The sequence below is a fragment of the Equus caballus genome, chromosome 18 (genome assembly GCF_041296265.1).
Source record: "Equus caballus isolate H_3958 breed thoroughbred chromosome 18, TB-T2T, whole genome shotgun sequence".
NCBI classification, from domain to species: Eukaryota; Metazoa; Chordata; class Mammalia; order Perissodactyla; family Equidae; genus Equus; species Equus caballus.
Window position 1 is genome coordinate 80,413,420 of NC_091701.1, and position 15,149 is coordinate 80,428,568.

General features: G+C 43.7%; 1 protein-coding gene across 13 annotated transcripts in view; it reads left to right on the plus strand.

The window, feature by feature from the left end:
• Positions 1-15,149, plus strand: part of PARD3B (par-3 family cell polarity regulator beta) — a 921,213-nt gene that overhangs the window by 555,280 nt on the left and 350,784 nt on the right. For all 13 annotated transcript variants that reach the window (XM_023622589.2, XM_005601746.4, XM_070242147.1 and 10 more), the window contains 2 exons: positions 4,494-4,593; positions 11,524-11,639. In XM_023622589.2, coding sequence (XP_023478357.2) covers positions 4,494-4,593; positions 11,524-11,639 — 216 coding nt within the window. The remainder of the gene's footprint in view (positions 1-4,493; positions 4,594-11,523; positions 11,640-15,149) is intronic.

Genomic DNA, 15,149 nt, shown 5'->3' on the forward strand with positions numbered 1-15,149 from the left:
ACAGCCAAAACATTAACTTTTTCTTCTTCCCTTCTTCCTTTCCTTTGTATATTTAAAAATCCAATGTTGATATGCTGTGTTCCATCTATTTTTATAATAATAGTACATACCACCCACAGTTCCAGGGTTATTTTTTATATATATATACATATTCCTGTCAAGCTGCTACACAGAAAGGGCATTTTTAGAACTAACATTTGTAGAAATTGTAACACCAGAAAATTCACATTTGTGGTGGGGAATTGCCAGCAATGCCCACAATGGAATACATGTGGTGCTCCAAGATGGTAATAAGGGCGGAGGTTTGTGTCCCAGGGGGTTACTGCAAAATCCTATTAAGCATTTGAATGGTAATGAAGTGCACCAGTGCTGTATTTTCTGAAGACTCTTGCTGGCAGGTCTCCCCCTGGCTGAGTAACAGCCTAAATGTGGTTGGTCCCTGGTCTGTGGTCACCTCTCCTCTCCTTGCTCTCACGTCCCCTTCTGTCCTCTACTTCTGCTTCTCCTCTCCTTTCAGCTCAAGAGCACCCCAGCCCCTGCCTCAGTCACCTCCTGCCCCCAAATCTGCCCAGGGTCACCCACTGAGGTCTCCGTTAGGCCTTTCATCCCTAGCCCATATCCAAAATTTTGGTTCTATGTCCTGTCTTTCTGGATGCGTGTTCCCTGGGGTCCTTTGAGGAGACACACAATCGTATAATTATTCCTAATGTGCCTCCTCCTGAGAACCAGTGTGTATCCACCCCTCTATGGCAGCAAGGTACCACCTCTGAGTGGTGCTCAGAAATTAAATTATACTTTTCAATTGGACTGATGCTTATTGGATGCCTCCACTGTGTGGAAGACACTCTCAGGGATGCAACGATGAACACAATGCTGTTACTGCCCTCCAGAACAGTCTAAAGCAGGGGTCGGTACACACTTTGTCCGTAAAAGGCCACATAGTAAATATTTTAGGCTTTGCGGGCCATAGGATCTCTGTTGCAACTCCTTAGCTCTGCCACCGTGGTGGGAAAGCAGCCAGACAGCACATAAATGAATGGACATGCCTGTGCCCAATGACGCTTTATGTACAAAACCAGGGGGGCGCTGGTTTGGACCAGGGGTAGAGCTTGCTGAGCCCTCATCTGAAGTCACAATCTCTTTTACCCTTCTTTTCTGATCTGGCCCTGGCAGGATGGATCCTGTAAAACAAGTAACAACAAAAAAGATGGTGATTAAAATAAGGGTCATTTGGTCATCAGTGAAGCAGTGACTAGAGGATGCAGTGTCAGCACTCACAGGCGTGTGTATAGAGGGACATCAAGGCTTACCTTGTACACTCAATGAAACCCAGAAAGATTATTTTTAGGAGAAAAGAATTCCAGGTTTTCACACTGATATTGGGCTTAACAAAGGTGTTTGGGCCAAGAGAAAAAATATCTATATTCCTTACAGCATCTGCATGTGCTATTTAAAAAGCACCAAGGATAAACGGTCAAGATGAAGAAGGCATTTACCCCAGCACCTGTCACTAATTTAAAAACACAGATTGTTCATGTGTATAGAATAAAAATTAAAGTTAGTGATTGTAATAGAACTTGAAGTAGCCAGAGAAGATGCTGAAGAAGAGCAGGGAGAGGAGGAAGAGGAGGACTAGGAGGAAGTCACCTACAGTCCAGTGAGAGAAATCAATACCCGTAAATGGATGATGGATCCGCAGATAGCTCATTGCGAAAGAAACGTGTGATAAATGTTATGCGAGAATTATTTTCCATACTATTAATAGATAAACCCAATCATCAGTGGATAAAGACAGCGAAGGTGTATTTTTCGCTTGTGTCACAGCACAGTGAGACTTGGCAGCAGAGGAGGGGCGCTGTGCTCCAGGCAGTGGCTGAGGGACCTGGGCTCCTTCCGTTGGCGGCCGGGCCATCTTCTAGAGCTCCTCCATCCTACCTGCATCTGATCGTGGGAAAGGGCAGGAGGTGGAGACGGTACACTGTTTCTTAACCACTGAGGTGGGCAGTGACATCCCCAGAGCAACTCACATTCTTTGCCCAAGGACTGGGCTTGTATGAAGAGGGTGGGGAAATGGGGCCTCGGGTCTAGCTGGTGCCCAGGAAGAAAGGAGGAAGAGAGAGGAAATGAGCACCAGTATTCTCTGCCCCTGTAGTGGAGGTGCTGACAGATCCCAGAGCAGCAGGGAAGGCTTCACAGAGAAGGTGGTGTTTGACGTGGGCCTTGGGAGAAGGTGGGACTTCCATGGGCGGAGTGCAGTTTTGCACTCATGTCAGCAAAGACGCTGAGGCAGGAAAGCCCAGCTGTGGCTGGGGAACGGTAAGCAGTCTTGCGTGGCTAATGAGTGATAGGAGATGAAGTCTGCTGCTGGGACACAGACCTTTACTCTGCAGGCCATTGTGTGCTCCTGAACTGTTTCTGAGCAGGCAAGTCACCTGAGCATGGCTGTGTTTACCCTGTGTAAAGACGGACAGAGAAGTTGAGGCTACCATCAGAAGGAGGCAGAAAGACGTCCCAATATGTCCCATGTCCCCAATGCACTCTGTAGTCCTTCTGCTCTGTTTCTGTCAGCAAGTCTCTGGCTGCCATAATACCAAATATGACTGCCGCCATATTACCAAATCACTGGATCCCTGGGGGTGGGGGCGGTGCAGGGGCACTGTGCTGGCTGCCTTTACTCATCATGCTTCTCTACCCTGCTCATCTTACTTATCAGATTCCTGCTTTAAGCCTCGTTCCCAAGGACACGTCAGCACTGCTAGAACTCATTCCATTTTATGCTAGTCCCTAGGACAGAGTTTAGAGCAAGGCCTTGCCTGGTGTATTTGTCAGGGTTCTCAGAGAAACAGAACCAATGAGATTGTGTATAGAGAGAGAGAGAGAGAGAAAGAGAAAGAGACGTATTATGAGGAATTGCTCACTCAATTATGGAGGTAGGCAAGTCCCACGATCTGCAGGTCAGTCAGCAAGCTGGAGACCCAGGAGAGGCACTGATGTAGTTCCCATCTGAATGCCAACAGGCTCAAGACCCAGGAAAACCTGATGATTCAGCTTGAGTCTGAGGGCAGGAAAAAGCCAATGTCCCAGTTTGAACAGGCAAGAAGAATTCTGTCCTTTTCAGAGGAAGGTCACCCTTTTTGTTCTATTCAGACCTTCATCCGATTAGATGAGGCCCACCCACTTAGGGAGAGCCATCTGCTTTACTCAGTCTACTGATTTAAACGTTAATCTCATCCAAAAACAACCTCACAGAAATACCCAGAATAATGTGTGACCCAGTATCCGGGTGCCCCCATGGCCCAGTCAAGAAGATACATAAAATTAACCATCAGACCTGCCGTGTGGGTGAGTCAAAACAGGTTCTGTTACCAGCAGCATTTCTCAAGGACAGGGGGACTTTTTTCTTGTTCCAGCAATCAGAGACAAGAGGGTCCACCTTGTACCAAGTGTCTCGCTGTAATAGATGAACAGTAGTTTCTGATGTATAAAATGTAATCCTTTACTTATTAGCACTTTGCATTTATAAATTACCTCTTGAATATGCACCATCTTATATAATCCCTATACTCTTCCAATGAAGGTGTTCTTATCCCCAATTTACAGATTTAGAAACCAAGGCTTATGGAAGCTGAGTCATCTTCCCGAATTCACACAGCATTTGGGGCCATGGTTGGGAACATCCAGTCTTGCTCCAAAAACCATGCTCTTACCCAGGATGTCCCATAATGCTTTTTGTCCTTTAGTTGACGTTGTCATTCGTGATGAGAGTTAGATGATATAAGGTGCATAATGCCTAGTGCATCATCTGGTACGCAGTCGGATCTCGACCAACCTTACTTGTCATTAGTTGCCGTAATATTCAGAAGACATGTCTAGTTTTTTCTGTGTAGAATAGACTGAAAAAGTGTGCACTTTTAGTAGATGGGAAAACTAGGATTCAGACCCCAGTCTTTTGCTTCCAAAACTCCAAACCTGGGGGGTTTCCTTTATGACACAGATGCAAAAGAGGGTTTTTTTCCCATCTACTGTGTCTAAATGGTGAGTAGCTATACTGCATCTCGTGAGTTTTGTTGAAGGACTTTTTGTCACTGAGGCAAATGTTTAAATCACCATATAATCCAGAGCATTCCTTATAGAGTCTTGTTTACGAAAACATTAAGTCATAAAAGAAGTGGCTTTGTTAATCTTCCACAAATCACAGCTGATGAGTAGGTGTCAGCCTCTCCTGGACTGGAGAAGGTAGTCAGGATGCTGGACCTGACTTGCCAGGGGTTGCCAGCAGGTCACCAGCATAAAAATACATCAGCAGGCTTAGCTTTCCTGGACCAGGCTGCACCAGCTCTCAGACGAATCCTTCAGCCCCATGTGAGGACTGACTTATTTCAAGGTTGGTTTATGTGTTGGTGAAAATTGCGTCTGGGAGATGGACTGCAGCAACCCCGGGCGTGAGCGGTTCTGCCTCCGGTTTCCCACGGCTCCATTTGTTCTGTTTATAGAGCCATCGCTGCCCGGTGACGGATGGGCCGAGAGTCAAGTACCGCCTTCCCCATCACCACATCCCGTTCTGGAACTGGGCCTTGAAGATTACAGCCACAGGTATCGAGAAAATGATACGTCGTAAATGTTCCCTGGTATGGTTTTCTGGGAAAGCCCAGCAACCTTATTTTAACTCTATTTCTTTCCAGAATGGAAATCTCGTAGTATCTATAATTCCTTTCCAGTGAAACCTTCCCAAAGCTAATGTTCATAGCTCAGATTGTTCATATTTTACTTCCTGGAATTTGTTAAGATTCGTCATATATGATTAAAATATTTAAGAAAATTGTTGAATTTTCTTTTATCAAATTAAAAACTAGGGCACTGGAACTTAAAGAAGTTATATGGGAAGCTATAAAACAAAACCGAGAAGACAGAAGGCTTAGTTTTCTCTCATTTGTAATTGGCAAACCCTAAAGGTATTTTAAAAATAGATGTTCCAAGAAAGTTAATGGAATCTAAAAATTAAAGCAACACCATATATAAACTAAAATGTTGAAAAGAGTGCCCAATATTATATCCACTCTGTAATAGAAACCAAAAAAATCAATAATTTTTAGAATCACACAAGCATGAGAGAGATTTACTAAGCATACACACCATTTGACTAGTGGAATTCATAGATTTTGTTCTTCTGATGAGTTTTAAAAATCATTAAATTGTCCCTTTGCTATTTTCTGTATTTATTATGGCTGTTAAAAACTGTGTGTTTTATTCCATTCTATATCCCTTGATAATCCTGTGAAATTTTTTCATTTTTCTTGCAGCAATGCTGGTGTCTTTCCTATTATGCTTTTTATTACAATCTGCTAAAAATAAAGCAATGCAACAAGAGTATAGCTACCTCTGTTAGTTGGAAGCTTACCTATATCTAGCTGTCTCTGACTCCTACGTTTTTGAAGTCGGCTGTCTTACTCATAGGGTATATTTCATGAATTAGATTGATAATCACAATAATTTCTAGATCAGTGTCTCTGGGGGGTTCTTAAAAGAAAACCTGGACATATTTAATTTTGTTCATTCATTTCCATTGCCTGCCTCAATCCTGAGTCAAAAATGACAGTTTAGGGCCGGCCCGGTGGCACAGTGATTAAGTTCACGTGCTCCTCTTTGGTGGCCCAAGGTCTGCAGGTTCAGATCCCGGGCACAGACCTGGCACCAATCATCAAGCCATGCTGAGGCGGCGTCCCACGTAAAATAGAGTAGGACTGGCACAGATGTTAGCTCAGCGACAGTCTTCCTCCAGCAAAAAGAGGAGGATTGGCACCAGATGTTAGCTCAGGGATGATCTTCCTCACAAAAGGAAAAATAAAAGACAGTTTGGTGGCATTAAAAAAAATCCATTTTAGAAAGAATTTCTTTCATTCTACTTTGCTGTTTATCCTGTGTATTTGTGCAAAACTGTTGAGAGTGCAAAGATGAATCAGATATAAACCTGTGATATTATGATTGCCAATAAGAAATACATAGTTGGTCTTCATCAGTTTCTGGCACAGAGCTCCTAAAACCCTTGGAATTTCCTAAGTGTTGAAGGAATAAGGTGTCTTTTGTGATGTTAATGTGGTGACATTTGGAAAGCACCTGAGGGTGGGGGGTGGTCGCCAGTGCAGAGTGATTAGAGGGTTGGAACTTTCAGTTCTGCCCCAAGCCTCTGGGGAAGGGAAAGGGGCTGGAGGTTGAATCAATTGCTAATGACCAATGAGTTAATCAGTGATGCCTGTGTAAAGAAGCCTCCATGAAACCCAGAAGGACGGGGTTCAGAGAGCTTCCAGGTTGGTGAACATGTGGAGATGTGGGGCGAGTGGCGCACCCCTGCCCATATCCCCTGCCCTGTGTAGCTTTACACCTGCCTGTTCCTGAGTTGCATCCTTTCTAGTAACATGTTTCTCTGAGTTCTGTGAGCCACTCTAGCAAATTGTCAAACCCGAGGAAGGGGTCTTGGGAATTTCTGATTTACAGCCAGTTGGTCAGAAGCACAGGTAACAACCTGGACTTGAGACAGGTGTCAGAAGTCCAAGGAGGGATGGGTGGAACCTCCAATCTATAGCCGGTAGACGTCCTTCCCACCAATTCCTCACCCCACATTGTCGTTGTCTGCCATGCTCTGTGATGCCTCTGTGATGCTTCTGCAGAGAAGAATAGAGAAGCATGGAAGGGCTTCAAGCCTAGGAGTGAAAATGTCAGGTTGAGTGACTAGAGTTGTGGAGGCTGAGTGGATGGGGGAGACATGGACAAGGGGAGGAGTCTGGGGATTGGCAAGAGGAGAGAAGGGCTTGAATGACGGGAGAAGCAGCAGGGCTGGAGAGGAAGGGACAGAGCCAAAGACATTTTCAAGATGGAAGGAACAAATCTAAAGCTTTGAAACTCCCCCTCCTGGGATCCCCTGACCGGCACCATCCTGCAGGCTGCTGCGTTGCCTAGGTGACCAGCAGCAGCGAGGTTGGTGTGAAGCTCAGGGTGGAGGAAGGGTTGGAAGGGAGCCAGGAGGGCTAGCAAAGGGCCGTCCTGTCTTTCAAGAAAAGGGTGAAAGCCCTCTCAAAGGGGAAAGTGGTGCTTTAGGGATGGAGCCAGGCTTTGGGACAGAAAGCGGCTGCTGCCTGAGGAGTGGAAAACGCTGCTCTTCGCACCCAAGGGAAATCAGGAATTTAGTGAACTTATTTGTACTATTATGTCAACGATTATTAGACAAAAGTTTAGCACCTATGTGTCTAAATAAAAAATAAACATAAAGGAAATATATTTTCTTCTGTGATATCTCAGAGAGAGTTAAAGGCAGATCAGTCAGCAGACAGAATACGTTGAATTTTATTAACAGCTTAGCCAACGCTTGGTTATTCCCTACCTGTTCATATTTTCCCTCCCTCTTGGGTCTCTCTCAGCTCTGTGTCTGTCCGTCTGTCTCTCTCTCTCCCTCATGCCCTGCATCTACTCTGTCATAATAACCAGTTGTGGAAGTCTGTCCTTGGACACCTGAGACTTGAGACTTAATGTTTTTTTGGCTTTCCCCTCACACTCTTCTTCCCCCGCCTCTTTATTTCAGACAGTTCTCCTTGAACATCCGTGGCTGGGTCTTCTGTGTCCTTCACATTCCTGATTTGTCGCCACTCTCTGGACACTGGCATCTGTTTCATGCTCCCCTTATTTATTCATTAGGTGGCATAATTTGACATTGAGTATCGTTTCCATTTGATAGATTCCCTGGTTGCTCATGCTGAAAACATGGCCTTTGTCTAAGACGTGTCTTTGGCCTTCTGTCAACTTCCAGCTTCCCACGACCTCCACTGCAGCCGCTCAGCCGAGCACGTGCTAACTTCCTTCAAATGAAAATGTCATATTTTATAGTTAACTATGGTGTCACCCTCTCACTCCAAAATTTTTGAATATGTAGCATAAAATTACAAACTGTTTCACTAGTCTAACTTACATGTCTAAAATATTTTCACATCAGTGAATTCAATACTACCCTCACTGTGTAAGTCACTGTGTGCTCACACTGGCTCTAATCGTGTCTCATGTTCCACTTACTTCCCTCCTTAAACACCTGCCAATCTGGAATCAGCCATTTTGTACCGTGGCAGGAGGCGTTCTTTTATTGAATGTGTTCAAAACTATGGTAACAGATGTGTATATCACTGGGATCAATTCAATGGGCATATTCAGGTATACATATACCAGGGCATATTTGTTATTCATATGTACAAAGCAGCTTTTCATTTTTTTGACTATCCTTACTTGTAGCTCAACATCTGTACAAAAAGATTCCCTTTATTTAGTCTGATCCTTACTTGATGTTATTGCATCAAGTAGCATTGCCACCTTATTTTTTTTTTTAAAGATTTTATTTTTCCTTTTTCTCCCTAAAGCCCCCCGGTACATAGTTGTGTATTTTTAGTTGTGGGTCCTTCCAGTTGTGGCATGAGGGACGCCGCCTCAGCGTGGCCTGATGAGCAGTGCCATGTCCACACCCGGGATTCGAACTGGCAAAATCCTGGGCCGCCGAAGCAGAGCACACGAACTTAACCACTGGGCCACGGGGCCGGCCCCAACCACCTTGTTATTTTTAAATGGGAGTGGGAATGGTTTTCTCCCAGTGTCTCGGAAAATTTGAGTTCTTATTCTTAATTTGTCAGTGAATGCCTGGTTTGATAAAGTAATCTAAGACAATGAAGTAGGTTAACCAGCACCTTACTCAGTTGGCTAGATTCCCACAGACTGCCTTGAGCACATTGCTTTAAATGCAGTGTGATCTGTGTTTTAAAGAGGAATATTCATGTTGGTCCTAACCTCCTCCCTAAAGGTGCTCATTATAACCTATGGCATCTGTTTTCATTAACTCTTTGGTTTTCTTTTATTTCATGATAGGGACCACTCTGTTGAAACAAAACCTTAACCTAAAATGAGAGCTACATAAGAGAGCGTGAGCAGATCTGTAGTCAAAGGGGAAGGCTGGATTTCTGTGGGTTGGGGATCAACAGCAACCCGTGTCCCAGGCTGACTGCCATTCTAGCCATGGCCTTTGTGGCTCTGGGAACGTTCAAGGAAGCACAGCTTTGCTCCCGGCATTGCTGCTGGCCAGCTGTGTGACCTTAGAACATCAACCTCCTCCTTGGGCCTCAGCATCTTATCTGCAAGATGAAGAGTCAGATGAGGTGGCCTTTACCGCCTTCCGGCTCTTAATTTCTCTGATTCTACGAAGGCCATGAGTTTTCTGACACTAAGCCACATCATCACAAGAGATCAAAGGATGAAAAACAAAGTGCAAATAAAGGTCGAATGACACATTTAAAGACAAGTGCTTCTGAAACATCAAAGCTCAGGCAAAGCTCGTGTTCACAGTTGCATTACAGAATTTGTCTTTAAAATGGGCTGAAACAATGAGAGAATTGCTATTATGCCAGGCCAGGGTCAATAGCGCTAGTGGGTCAAGGATTTTTGTTTACAATCAGCGTATTTTATCATCACTGGAGACCACATCTAATACGTTTTATATGTCAGTGCCTTTACATCTTGAGAATGTAGCCAGACACCAAGAAAGAAGCCAAAAAGAGCTCCTAATTCTAAAGTGTAGATTTAAACTTCTTGAGAAATTTTTGTGAAAACATGTACACTTTCTTTGCTGGAGAATGCCACAGACCCTCGTTCAAAGACCACCAGAACCTAGAGAAATAAAGAAATGGATTAATAGCTCACTTTTATTGGGCTTTTTTTTCGTGTCTAGCACTATTGTCAGTATTTAACGTATCTTAATTTGTTTAAGCCTCACAACAACTTTTATAAAGTAAATTCTCTCATTATCCATTTTATGCATGGATAAACTGAGGCCACGTACCCTGGCGTCTTGCTCTCCAGTCCAGGGCCCTAACCACCATGCAACCCTACCCTTCTAAATAGAAGGAGAGGAGGCTCTTAGTCACAGGCCTTCTGAGAGTCTGACAAAAACAGGGAAGGCAAAGAAATGGTAAAAAGCATGGATAATTTGAAAAGCTCAGAAACTTAGGGTAATTTGGAAGGCAAAAGCAGGTCTATTTGTTTATCTGCTTCTTTGTTTCCTAAATGCTTCTATAGCACTTACTCTATGCCAGACATGCCTCCCCTTACTGTGTGAGTCTCAACTCGTTTTGTCTCTTAACAACCCTCTGAGGTAGGGACTGTAATTATACCCATTTTATTTGTAAGGAAATGGAAGCACAGAGAGGCTCTGTAACTTGCCCAGGTCCCACAGCTCCACAGCAGCGGCGCCAGGATGTAGAAGCAGGCAGACCTGCTCTGGCGTCTGTGCTCCGGAGCGCTGTGCTGTGCTGCCTGTCCCGGGTACGTCCTAACCCACCCGCTGCAGGACAGGAATGCAGCTTTATGCGTTCACTCAGCAGTATTATTGCTGCGTGTTAATTGTAATATTGCTGCCAGGCGATATTGAATATGCAATGACTAGTGAGTTTCAAGCAAAGATTAAACTTTTGGTATATTTGGTTAAGAAATCAAGGTCCCCTGTGCATTTTAGGATGCTCACTCATAACAATTTTTCTTGTTGTTTTATTGTTTAAAGTGTCAAATCCCAACTGTTTGAAAAACTCAAGCTCAGTACTTTCAGATTTACTGAGGATACTTGACTTGAGTTTCACTGGATTTAAGATTCGGAGAAAGCTATGCTGAAATGAGCTACCGTACTTGCTTTGTAAACATACGAGAGTACCAGGGGAGAAAGTGGCTGTAATTTAATTTATAAAAAGTATATAAATACAATTTATTCCTAGATCAAGAAATCAGGCATTTTCTCTAATTCTCTTATAGAATTCCCTCCATCCTCAAGCAACAGAAATGAAATATTCAGTAGAAGTAGAGTTCTCTGAGCTTGACTACAAGTGCTGGAAAGCCTGTAATGGATATTTGATGTATCTGGTGTCTCCATTGTCAGCTGTGCTTTTCCTGTTAGTTCCTTTTGGTATTATTGACGAGCAGACTATTTGCTGAGCATTGACATGTGTTTTAGAAAATAGACCCAAATAAAGTAGAAAACCAAACTCCTGCAGCCGCCAGTCACTCATAGGATGGTGTTCTCTGAAGGCTGCTCCCCTTTCACTTGTTTTTGAAGGAAGGGCATGCTCATCCTGCAGAAACCCCCTAACCCTCTTTGAGGCTCTGCCAGTATCTGGTGACATCCTTGGAAGGGCCAGTGCTGTTAGAGTCGCCTTCCCGCTGAAAGTTACACGTGAGACAGCAGGATCCCAATTAGCAGAAGTCAGTGGAGAGGAAAACACAATATTATCCAGAGAATATTTTACTTAAATTGTAGAATGTGATAAAATACATGAAAAGAGAGTTGCTACATCTCCTAAAAGAAGCCTAAGATTCAAGAACTGGGTGAAAATGCACGGGTGGGACCTGCAGAGGGAGGGGTGAGAGGCTCTGTTCAAAATGAGAACTGCTTCCTTTAAAAAGAAAAAAGATTTTGTTCTAACCCTAACTACGGCGTATGGCTTCTTTCCACAGCGCTGGAGTGGACTCGGCAGTAGGTTTTCCGGATCAGCACATCAACTTCAGATTGGTGACACCGGCCAGGCAGCCCGAATCGCTGAATCTGAAAGCCTCGAAGAGCATGGACCTGGGTAAGTGCGGGTGGGGTGACACCCGGGTCAGCTCTCCAGCCTCAGCCCATCTGTCTTCCTGAATGTCCTGCCTTTGTCTTCTCCACTCCAACCTCAGGGGCAAGGTCAGCTGAAGCCTGGAGGAGGGGATTCGGTCCTCCTATCTTCCTGTCTCCTCTTGCACATTTAATCGTAATTACCCCTTTTTAAAAGAGAGATAAATGACTTATTTTTGTAAAGTGGTCCATATAGGTCAGAAAAACCATCATTCCTTCCGGAGGATCTGAATGCCATCAACCTTTAGCTCACCTGCCTTTGTATCCGAACCCTCGCTTCGTCCTGTGCCTTTCCGTTTCTTCTATATGTACGAACTGTTGCAGGGCCTGAGAAGATAATGTAGTTAAATGCATCCTCTTGCACAGGGCTTCCCATCTCTGTGTGCGATGGATAGGCATGGCAGGAAAGGATCATCTCTTTAAATGCCCATCCCCAAATCCTGTGACACTGGAGGGAAGCAGGGTCCCTGGTTTGCCAGGTTGAGGGTGTCAGGGGACCCTGGATCTGTGCCTGAACAACCTCATTGAGGTTTGAGCCCCTCAGGGAATTTCTGGATGACTGTTGGCTGCCCGAGCAGAGCCAGGGCCCCTGCAAACTGTGTTGTCCAGACCCCGGAGCGTGTGGCCCGGGAGGACATCCCAGATGCCCGAGAACATTGCTGCCCCCATGGGCTCTCAGAGAGAGAGAATTATGAGAGGAGAGCGCAGCGGCCAAACCGACTCTCAGCAAGATAGTCACTGCTTCCTGGACGCCCAGAGGCCAAGCTCTCTGAGCATTGTCCGTGGGGCGTATGACATATTTCATTAGTAGCAGCAAGAAAGTAGAATAATCCAAACTGCGGCCCCACGACACAGTCTGATAAATAGCACTTACCTCTCGCTCATTTACAGCAGTTCAGAAAAATGTCCAATCGTGATGAAACGAGAAATGGGTTCTATTTTCTATACGTTTACTAGATCGGGGGGTACATTCGCGGTAATCACCTATAGTGAACGATGGATAGAAAGCCCCGGCAAGGAGGCTGGGGTGAGCCCTGGTCAGAGAGGGCTGTGTTGTCACCGGGAACTTTTGACAAACAGAAGGAATCATGTGTGACAATGACAGAGGTTATTACTAGTAATTTAAGGAGCAATTTATTTTTATTGAGTGCTTGATAAACATTTCCTGTTCTGTCTTCCCAAGTTCTCTGTGAAGACGGATGGATAAAAACTGCCCTTAATTTGGGGGAAGAAATATATTACTGTTTTCCTCATTTAATTAAAAAAAAAAGTGGCCAGTAGTATGGTTCTTAAAAATCTCTTCAAAAGAAAAAATAGCACCCATTTTAATTTACCAGAGAAAATATTATCAAATCTTTAAAAATAAAACCTAAGTCATGTCCAGAAGCATTATTTGTTTTTGTATTTTTTGTTACTGAAAACTTTGTTTTTGAGGAGTTTTCTCTTTTAAATTGAAATAGCCCTTGCAGAACATGTACAGGTGCCAGTCACCCATTACAATTTATTGTGCTTACACCGTAAGTGACAACAATGACAATGATGTTTGTTCAGTGTATGTAATTAGCAGGGGCCATGAGCTGTTTTCTTCTGGACAAAAGTGCCAAAGTACAAGCCTTAGCTGGGACCAGCCTGGTGGCGTAGTGGTTAAGTCCATGCACTCTGCTTCCTCGGCCCAGGTTTGCAGGTTCGGATCCTGGGCATGGAGCTACACCACTCGTCAGCCATGCTGAGGCGGGGACCCATATGCAAAATAGAGGAAGATTGACACAGATGTTAGCTCAGGGCTAATCTTCCCCACCAAGAAAGAAAAATAAAAGCCTTGGCTAAAATGCACCATCCAGCAGAAGCGGGAAAACGTGCTGTAAAAATATTTTATGGTAGGGGCTGGCCCCGTGGCCGAGTGGTTAAGTTTGCACACTCCACTGCAGGCGGCCCAGTGTTTCGTCAGTTCGAATCCTGGGTGCGGACATGGCACTGCTCATCAAACCACACTGAGGCAGCGTCCCACATGCAACAGCTAGAAGGACCCACAACGAAGAATATACAACTATGTACCGGGGGGCTTTGGGGAGAAAAAGGAAAAAAACAAAATCTTAAAAAAAAAAATTTAAAAAATAAATAAATAAATAAATAAAATAAAATATTTTATGGTAACCATCACAGTTTGGTGCCTTCCAGGAAGTACCACTTTGAAGCTAGCAACCTTGCAGAGGGCTCTGAAGGCCAGCATTCTAGGACCATTCCGAACCCCTGCCCCAGAACACTCGAGTGAGCTCAATAAATGTGTTGACTTTCTCAACAAATAAAATCAGATGACACCAGAATGGTAAACATTTGGAAGCGTCTTTCCTGTTTGATTAGGTGAAAAGAATATTGTAAGTCGTTGAGATTTCTAAAAATAGCACTGGGCCAATGTAAGGAATTAATGTGTTTGCTGAAAATGTTGGTAACTGTGCTCACAGCAATAATACTCTCAGCGGGGTCAAGATCCATTCTTCCAAAAGTGAAAAAAAAAAAAAATCCTGACGTATTTAGGTTGAATATCAAATTAGTGCTGTTTGACTGTTTTCTGACCTAGAAAAACGGCAATTTCATATGGTTCAAAATAAAAAAGCTGCAACCTCGCCTTCACTGTGTCATTTGTATTGGATGCTCCTTCTTGATGATGGCCGTGGGCGTCTCCAAGGCTCCCAGGCCCCAGCAGTACCTGCTTTGCTTGTTTGTCTTTGTACCATTTTTGCTGCTGAGTCTAAGCTGGTATTTGAACTTGCATATTACCTTAGAATTATTTTAAATGTGAGTGGGTTCCATTTACTTATTTTCACTTACGTTTCCAAAGACAGACAATTCTTATTGTGGAAAATAAAGCCTTCTGGTCTCATCTCCTTCCCCTGCCCCCCAGGCACAAACATGGTGTCAGAATCATCCGCCACCGCAGTCCTTTAGCAAACCCTCCACCTCTTTGCTGCTCCATCTCTGTCCATGCGTCTCTGTCACATGTTGTGTTTCTTTACAGGAATTGTATAGTGTTATGTTATGTGAATGAATCTTGATTCACAATTCGCTCTTCCCCTTTTGACTGAATTTAGCTTGATTGACAATTTGGGGGTTTTTTTGGTTTGTGATTTTTTTTGGTCCATTTGAATTTTATATTCTGATTTGCCTATTCACAGCCTTTGCCAAAAATATTTCCATTTGCTAATTCTTTTTCTCTTTCATCTTTAGGATATTATGTATGTTGCAAATAATTTCTTGCCATCTATTATTTGCCTTCTTCGTTTGATTATGATATCCTTTACTATAAAAAAAATTTTGGCCTTATAGTCAAATATTTCCATCTTTTCCTTCATGACTTTTGGATATTATACTTATCTCATTTATTTTTAACTTTTAGTACTTTAAAGTACTTGTTTGTTTGTTTTTTTAATGTTTAGTGATCTATAATGCATTTTTATCCATGGTGTATGAGGTGGGA